This window comes from Rhododendron vialii, chromosome 10a (genome assembly GCF_030253575.1).
Source record: "Rhododendron vialii isolate Sample 1 chromosome 10a, ASM3025357v1".
NCBI classification, from domain to species: domain Eukaryota; kingdom Viridiplantae; phylum Streptophyta; class Magnoliopsida; order Ericales; family Ericaceae; genus Rhododendron; species Rhododendron vialii.
The window spans coordinates 32,089,237-32,098,869 of record NC_080566.1 but is presented as its reverse complement, the minus strand read 5'-3'; the positions used below and the strand labels follow the sequence as shown (position 1 = coordinate 32,098,869).

The following is a 9,633-nucleotide window of genomic DNA, read 5'->3' as shown; positions in this document are numbered from 1 at the left end:
ACGTTAGGCTTGTTCGATTTGAGTTTTGAAAGAGATTTTAGGAGATAATAATTAGAGAGAGAAAGAGAGAAAATCTCTTGAAGACTGTGCACAGAGAATGGAAGTTGGGTTTTGAAACACAAAACAAAAATATTTTACACGACATGACTATGTGACAGTGTCTTGTTGGTAACTAGAAAGAGAAATGTTACGTGCAAAGAAAATGGACAAAAAATTGACCCTTAAAGTGTATTTGAATGGTTCAGATGCACTGCACAGTGAATCTGAGCCGTTCATGTACACTTTAAGGGTCAATTCTTTGTCTATTTTCTTTGTTCCTAGCACTCTTCGACTAGCAATCTAGTCTCTAGTTGCCAATGAAACACCATCATATAGACATGTGCCAAATCTTGTGCATGTTTGTGGGTTTGTAGACTTTCTCGTGGGAAAGTATGCGTACACAAATTTTTGTGTGCGCATGAAATATTCGGTTTAAAGACGTGTTATGGACTCTATAAAAAAAACGAGCTCACACGCGTTGAATAGTTTCGAAGGAAGAAATTTGTAGTCGAATTTCTACACATAAATCTATGTACATAACATTACTAAGCAAAGCTACTATTATTAATCCACTCCCAGGAAGTTAATGGGTGTTCTGTTTAAACCCTGATTTCAATTTTGGAAATCGGAATGTGAAATCAACAAAATTGATGTTTCTTAAAAAAACAAAATAGTTTATATACTTGTTTTGCCCATAGCTATACTAATTTGGTGTCATTTTAACACTATCTCAACTTGAAATAATTGTATTCGACTACATCATTTTGTATGCCTATTCATCGGCCGGCTTGGACAAAGATGGATTCGTTGTTTTTTAGCAGCTATTTTAACTCATCGGTGGACGTGAATTTTATAAAAGAATATGTCCGAAGTTACGACATTAAACCCCCAATAAAGCTAATGGGGTGCAATTACTCCAAAAAGACCAATTTTATGCATTCGTCTTCCACGAAAATTCTCAAACTTACTACGAATTACTAATTTGCAAATCCCTCTTGCAAACTTGGTACATAATTTTTATTTCTCTAATTTACAAGAACCAAAATTAAACCAAACTCTATCTAAAATAAGTTTATTCCAACAAAAAAGACATGGGTTGTCACCAAAACCAACCTCTTTCATTCATCATTAGACTAGGATCCCTATAGATCAGATAAAGGAACCAAAAAACAAACCAAAAAAACATTTCCAAAAGTCCTTAAACAATTAGGGTACCCTACCATTTTTCCCAAAAGTTCCTACATAACAGAGCAAGCATTAGGGTTGTCATCACTGAACATGGTGGTGTAGGGGTCCCCTTGATCATATCTGACCACACTCTGGTTTTGAGGGTTGTTATCAACCTTTCTGACATAGCCAGGGGGTGCCTTCTTGTCATAAGCTTGTGCAGAATAAGGCTGCGACACTAGGTTGTAGGGCACATAGGGCCATATCTCTGCCTTCTTCCCTGTTGACTTGGCCTTCTTTAACACCTTGTTTGGTTCCACATAACCTGTTACTGTCGCCTTCTGCTGCTTCCTGTTTATTTCCACTGACTTCACTCCTGCACCCAAACACAAGATAGCAATTAATTTATCAGGTCAGTATAATTTGTTCAAAATAGATGTTTTTTTCCCAATTTATATATCTAAGGTGGTTATGTTAGAAACTTTGAATCTTTGAAAAGAACCTAAAAATTAGGAGTAATTTCTTTCTAAAGAAACTTTTGGCTATATCATTGGTGTACAGTATATATACCGAATTCTGTCGAACCCATCTACGAGTTCCGCACGGATTATCGGAGCAGCTCAATTTATTTAAAACATATTTTTTCTGCGTTATTTAGGTTATTAATTTTAGCCTCTAAACAGAAGCATGCACTTTCAAAATTCTTTTTCTTTAACAAAAGTGAAAAGAAGAAAAGTTCAAATTATCGTGGTAAGCCACACAATAAACCACCCCACAGGCCACAACCCGCATAAAAGGATGGCACATTTTTATATGAGAGATCTACTGAGGTTCTGTTCCGCTAAGATTTTTATTTTTAAAGTACTTATTTTTCATTTTATAAGACGAGTCCTACTGTAATAACACGTCACCTTTAATTTAAAAATATTTTTCTTATTTCTTTCAGCAGAACGAAGCCTCGTTAAGGGAAAAAAATATGATTGGTTGTATATATGGAGTACATTTTAAAATACTGAAATCTGATTACTGGTTTACGAAAAGAAAAAAGATATTTCATCTATAGTTTTTCGTATCCTTAACCTATTTCATTTCACTTTTCTCGCCCAAATCAACAGAAAAACTAATTTTGTTGCTCTAGATTTTCAACCTTAGTTTTCCAAAGGAGAGAGAGAGAGAGAGAGCATATATACCACTCAATGAATTGAGAGCATTCCTGACTTTAAGCTCGCAGCCATCACAATCCATCCTTACTTTGAGCTCCACAGTTTGAAATTGCTTCCTCTTCTTTTGCTTATGCCCGCTGCTCATCAACTCTGATATGTACTCCAATGTTCCTCCAACTCCCATTTAGATTCACTTTTCTTAAATTCTGCAAATATATATGCTCTTGAGTTTTGACTTACTAAAAGAGAAATTGGTTTTAAGGATATCAAGGTCTCAAGGGAGAGAAAAGACTAGATGAAAGATATGAGATGTAAAGTGGTCACCAAAAACCCAACAGAGAATTTAGCTTTGGGGAACAGAGTTTTGAATGGAGAGAAGGACACTAATGGGTTTGATGAGATATGATGTGGGAATTTATACCCAAAAGAGAGAGAGAGAGAGAGAGAGAGAGAGAGAGAGAGAGAGAGAGAGATATTTGAAATGAGGAATGTGAGGGGAGTTTGGAAGAAACTTCCCTCCAAGAGTGCGAGGATTCCTTTTCTTGCCTTTGAACAAAGTTAAGTGAAAAGGGGGGATGGGATCCAAAGGCAGCTAAGCTCACTCTCTCTATTATTCCTAAACTTTCTTTTGGTTCCTCATGAGATCTTTTTTCCTTTACACTGGTCTACTCCTCCTTATATAGGCCTTTTCCATCATGTTCAAACATGGCAGAAAATGGGTGGCCCCCCATCTTCACCACTAAAACAAAAGAAAAGTTTTGAAAGGCATCAGCTCCTCGATCACCAGTCTATGAAAATGTACTAGATTGTCCAGTTTGTCCATTTATGGTCTCTATCCGGATTCATTTTGATGATCCAAATCGTTCACATTTTAAAACTCGTTGGGAACACCAATCATGCGAAAAATCAGATTGATCGGATATCATTTGATATGATTTCGGAACATGCATATTTTTCTCAGAAGATAACAAGATTATAACAGGATCCCATTTAACCCATTTATCTCAAAATAATTCCAGAAGTATATCAACCATTATTTGATCAATCTGATTTTTGATATGGAAAGCGTATGTTGTCGACAAGTTTTAAAAAATGAACAGTTTAGATTATCAAAGTGAACCCGATAAGGGTCCACAAACCGGCAAACTAAACGGTCAATTCTATTTCTATGGACTCCTCTGTCAAACTTGGTTGTTTTTTTAGCTGTTTCTTGTCTTTGAAGACAGAAATATATCAGGTACATATAGAAAAAGGGAAATATTATTCCCAAGGCACTTGTGCTCCATATCTCTCCAACACTATATCACATGGGATCAAAACAACACACATTCACGGAAGACCACATTCAGCCTTCCAACACCACACATTTACATGGGACGACATGTGAATCGAAGGCTTTCAGCACAATGTGTATGCGCGGACCCATGTGAATGTATGGTGTTAAAGGGTTCTTGGCACTAAATAATTACTCATAGAACAAGAGTCAGCATATTTTTATTTAAGCTATTATAATCATAACTTCACTTTTTAAAAAAAATAAAGCTATAATTTGAAAAATGTTTTGGCAAAAAGCTCTGTTTATTATTGTTGACAAAATAAAAAGGTCATCTATTGTGACAAATTTTACTTGGATTTCAGTTTTTAAGATCCGTTACATCACTCAAGTTAATTGATTTGTATGAAAAATGATATGAGTTTTATTTGGTATGGATTTGAAGTGTGCCAAAAAGACACCAAATTGGTACGTATTCCATGACAAGTCATTTGGCCACATCAGCACAACCACTTTGATTCGGTACGTATTTCATGACATCATACTAAGCAGTTATGACACTTGCCTTTCACAAGGTAACTTGGAGGTTAAGCCACGAGTCCTACGTAAGGTAAAGCAACCTAACCCTAGGAGATACACCGCATATACTTGCCTAAACGCTCGGCACTTTATCTTCTCCAACAAATGACATACTTAGCCAACATAGCGTCTTCCTCATCGTCACCGGCCGGTTAGGCACTAACAGTGGTTTCTGCCTTGTAGGCTTAGTTCTAAAGGTGGAATTCAAGCCAAATGCGCATCAGAAGCTCGATGTAGGGACACAGGAAGAACACAACCCACAAAACATTTAGGGTGGGTTTTCCTTAGAAAAAAGTTGTCTATAGCTTACGGGCTTCAGACAAGTTGTTTATGCTATTTGGACTTTTTAGTGATGCAAGTGAGCAGAATGACCTATCTTAAAATTTTTTTTTTGTGAACTTAACGCATTTTTTATCATCTCGTTTCCACTAACAAAAAAAATTTAGCATTTTACTATTTCGTTTCCACTAACAAAAAAGTTGTCAACAAAAACTTTTTTTTCTACAATAATTTTACTCACAAACTCATCAGCAACTTATTCACTACCGAAAACAACTTGACATTTCGCAACAAGTTATTCACTACCAAAAACATCTAACAACTTCTCAACCACAAATAAAAATTTACAAATTTTTCACTAACCTTTGATTGATAATCTGGTCCATGAACCTTGCACCCGATCTTTTTAGTCTTCTAGTTGAGTTTTCGTGAGACATGCCAATGCACATTTGACGAATAAGAAAATGATTCCAATGCACATTTCACACGTAACATCTTATTTATACTTCCATGCTTTTAGATGCTTTTTCTTGTTCTCAACACACTTATAATTAGAAAATAAAAAATAAAAATACCACACTTATTGATCCTAATTAAAACACACACACACTCTTCGATCTTTAACACTTTCCCTGTTGCAAATTGAACATATATAAGTTTTTTGCTCCCCGTTTCGTTAAGATTATTATTTTTTAAGTACTCATTCTTTGTTTTATGAGAAAAATCATTATTTCACAATAGATTCAAAAAATAAGTACTTATATTATTACTTATTTTTCTTTGTGGAACGGGGCTTAAGTTTACATATTTCTATAGGCTAAGGGTGTATTTCCACTATGTTATTGAATTACAAGTTAATGGAAATAATCAAGTTGTTTCGGCTTTTTTAAGTATTTATTTTTCGTTTTACGAAACAGGTCATTCTTTCACAATATATTATCTTTAATTCAAAAAATAAGTCGTATTTAGTAGAACATGGCCTAAAAGTGTTTTTTGTTATAGTGTTGGGTAGCATTTTCGCTAAATTAAATATTTTTACGAATTTTTAGACAAGTCATTTTTCTGGATATGTAATATGTATATAGGTATTAATGTTGAGAATAAATTATTCCATGGGACTTCTTGTCCTTTTATCTCAGAGGACAACCACTGCACTGCGTACTAAAGCTCATAGTTTTAAAAACATCACTATCACATTAAGATTTTTTCCCTATAAAGTTTCATGTTGAAATTATATCTTTCATAAATATCACTATCACATTACATTTTCTTAAATTTTTAATTACTCATTTGTTTTAACTTTCACTTTTTAAGAGCAACTTTTTGTACCGGTGCAAGAAAGAGAGGGGGGGGGGGGGGGGGGGGGGGGGGGGGGGTACATTTGTAGCTACTTGTATGTGCTTTGTTATACCTTATCACCAATTTTGTTCATATTTATATTTTCAGATTTTTCCACCTCACCCACGGTTTCGCACCCATTGTAGGCCACATTTTGTAGGTCCTGTAAAATAGTATATATATACCTAAAAAAATCGGCTTTATCAGATGTCGGTAGATATATCAAAAGTTGAATTTTGATTTATAAAATAAATAGCCATGGACAATATAAATTTAAAAGTATTGACAGAATCAGACCGTCAATTTTATAAACTAAAATTTAATTTTTGATACACCTATCGATATCTAATCAAATTTATTTTTGAGGAAACATACTATCCTGCGGGCCCTATAATATGAAGAGTTCAGATTACTAAAACAAATGCACCGTGAAATCCACAAAAATAGTGGTGCGAGGAATTGTTGAATCTCCACCTGAGGTGGACAAAAAATCTAATCTCTTTTGTTTTATACCTAATTACCTAAAATTTCATTGAAATTTCTACGTAAAAAAGTGGCCAAGAAGTGCTGAAGACTAGAGTAGATTCCATACTAGTATACGATAAGACATATATAACCTCAAATAGGTCGCATGTTTGAATTCTATGGAGGTCAAACATAAAATTTATGGATCAAAAGAGGGTTTGCTCGGTCGTTAACTTCAGTGTTCCGAAATAAGTTAAGGTTCACGCTAGCTGACCCGGACGTCCGATCATTAAAAAAGGGCACATGTAATGAATGTGATTCACAAATTATTTTAGGTACTTTTTCTGGACATGTATAATGTTGACAATTAAAAGCATATTAATGTGGACAATTACATAGGAGTGGACAATTACATAGGACTTTTTGTCCTTTATCTCAAACGACAACCACCGCACTTCTACAACTTTTTTTTAGTTATCAACCCTAAATAAAGCTCATATATAGTTATAAAATCATCACTATCCCATAATTTTTTTGGTATAAAGTTTCATATTTAAATTATTTCTTTCGAAAATATCACTATCACATTACATTTTTTTCAATATAGTTTCATTTTTTAAACTATTCATTTGTTTTTACTTTCACTTTTTAAGTGCAACTTTTGTCCCTAGGTCCAAGAAAGAGGATGGCAGCTTTTTGTAGCTGCTTTTTACTGTTTAGTACTCCTTCCGTCCCAAAATGATTGTCCGGTCCGCAAAACAGAATGATAAAAATAAGAGTACTGCTATATACACCGACCAAAACATACCGAAACCGTACCGACGGCCGCGCGCGGCAGTCTCCGGCCACCGGACGGCCGATCCGAGCCGTCCAAAAATTTTATAAAAAAAAACCGAGGGGCCTCACGCGGGAATCAACGGCATCCGATGTATGTAGGGTGCTTGATCTAAACACCCTATTTTTCGTGTATATTTTTTTTTTTTAAATTTTTGGACGGCTCGGATCGGCCGTCCGGTGGCCGGAGACGGCCGCGCGCGGCCGTCAGTACGGTTTCGGTACAAAAATGGTCGGTACATATAGGATTTTCGTAAAAATAATGCAATTTTTTCAAAAAAAAATTTAAATTTTTTTCACAAATTAAAAATACTCATTGATATCTAGTAAGTTGTTAAAAAAATTTTGATTTTTTCTTACAAAAATTGCATTATTTTTAACACTCCGTTTTGCGGACCGGACAAACATTTTGGAACGGAGAGAGTATATACAAGGACAAAGCCATGATTTTATCTATGTAGTGACAAAAATTATACTAAATACTAAAAAGATGGACCACAATATACATATTTATTATTGACTTATGAAAAAATTAAAATATATACCATGCTAAGATTATATAAATTATGTTTGTCATTTTTTTTTCTCGGCAAAGAGAAAATTTTATTGACTCGAAATGGATACATCGAGAGAGGAACTCACTAAGCACACACGCTTACCGAGTGAAGAAAACAAAGCGAGAAACAAGAAAAAAACAAAGGACCATCCAACAGAAAATTGGATCGCCCTCATCCTCACTGCAAGCTTCACTTGCTACACTTTCTTCTTTCTCATTCCATCAAGATAGCCCTTGAAATCTTCCACCGAGTGCACCTTAATATCGAACTTCACCTTAACCCACATTGCTACTCTAGTTTTGATTATTTCCCCAAAATCCTCCACTCGCCAAGACGCATTGTTGAAGACAACATCATTCCGAGCCAACCAGATGGACCAAATTGTAGCATGAAATGTCATTTCCCACAAATATTTCTCAAGATTTTTGAATCCATTACCAAATTATGCTTGTCATTTGCATGGACAATATCAAGAAAGTGTAATTTTAAATAGGCAGTGTTTTTTTTTTTATAGGGCTAAAGGGGCTGATCCTAAATGGGTTTATTTCCCTTCGTATTTTGTAGAGAAAATAAGTCCCTTTAACCCGTTTAGCCCCGTAGGGAAAGGAAAATAAGCTTAGTTAGCCTGTTTAGTCCCGTAGGAAAACTAGTCTTTAATCAATCTATTAAAGTACGACATCTTGAATTGTGATGCTTTTTCATGTTATTAAAATCATTGATAACAAATGATTAAAGACTTTCAATATAACAAAAAATAATGAAAAAATCTAGTGATGGCGAGGTCTATATAATGTAGGGACAATTTTTTTTATTTCAATATAGTAATACTCCATTTGTCCTTAACGCAAACCTAAGCTTTTAAAAAGATGCATTTTTTTCGTAAAAAGAATCAAACTTTTTTCATTGATCAATAGATATCGATGAGTTCTTTTAAGTTTTGGAAAAGATTTCAATTTTTTAATGACAAAAACACATATTTTTAAAGGTTCAAGTTTGCGCGCCACACATTTATTTACGGACGAAGAGAGTAGTATTTTTTGTAATCGATATGGAGGTGGTCCTAACAGACGCCACCACTTGCCCCCGGTTACATCTTCATTTCCAAGTTCGTAATTTTAAAATTGTTGGAGCCGCCGCCACTTATCCCCGGCTGCATCATCTTCATTTCCTAGTTTGTAATTTTGAAATTGTTGGAGGCTAATCGTTTCGTGCGGTCTGAAAATTCAGTCGAAACGATCGTAAGTGAAAAATCCTAGCTTGCCTAGGTATTTAAATATTTGCTATTTTTATCTTTTTAATAAAACAATCCGCCAATCGATAAATAAGCTAATCACACGAACGAGAAGCAATAAAAAGATGAACACCAAAATATACGTGGAAAATCCTAAACGGGAAGGATTCAAACACTATAAAACATTGTGCGGTTACAAGTAATAATCTTACCCTACGATTCTGAATCCTCACAAATCGCCCTAAGACTTACTTGCCGAATCCACGTTCACCACACCCAGTGCTTGACCGCCGCTGCCTTGAATCTACAAGCCTCCCGTTTGCCTTCCAAAATCCACCGAAAGACTTTATAACTTTGTTGGAATAAAGTTGTAAAATGCTTCCACGTTTCACCATTTAATTAGCCATTCCAAGATAGCACATCACGTCCTCGTAGTCAATTTGCAAACCCAAGATTAAAGGAGAACATGTTTCTGGATTGGTTTTCGACAGCCCGCAATATTCCTTGACTGCCGTGTATCTCTTCTTCTTTTTTTCGGTCAAAGAAATAATAACAGAAAGCATGTATTTATAAGCCTAGCCTATCAAATACGAAAAGATTCATTACCTAAAGACTCATCATATCAAATACAAAAGATTTGATTTTCTTTCACTCCCTAAACAAACTCCAGAATTAAAATAAAAAATAAATTACAACTCAATTAATAGG

General features: G+C 34.9%; 1 protein-coding gene across 1 annotated transcript; it reads right to left on the bottom strand.

The window, feature by feature from the left end:
- Positions 1 to 983: 983 nt before the first annotated feature.
- On the bottom strand, positions 984 to 3,039 carry LOC131302436 (heavy metal-associated isoprenylated plant protein 23). Its single transcript, XM_058329094.1, has 2 exons — positions 2,397 to 3,039; positions 984 to 1,582 (listed from the first exon to the last, which is right to left on the bottom strand). The coding sequence occupies exons 1-2, from the start codon at positions 2,551 to 2,553 to the stop codon at positions 1,278 to 1,280; spliced, it is 462 nt and encodes a 153-aa protein (XP_058185077.1). The 5' UTR covers positions 2,554 to 3,039; the 3' UTR covers positions 984 to 1,277.
- Positions 3,040 to 9,633: the final 6,594 nt, after the last annotated feature.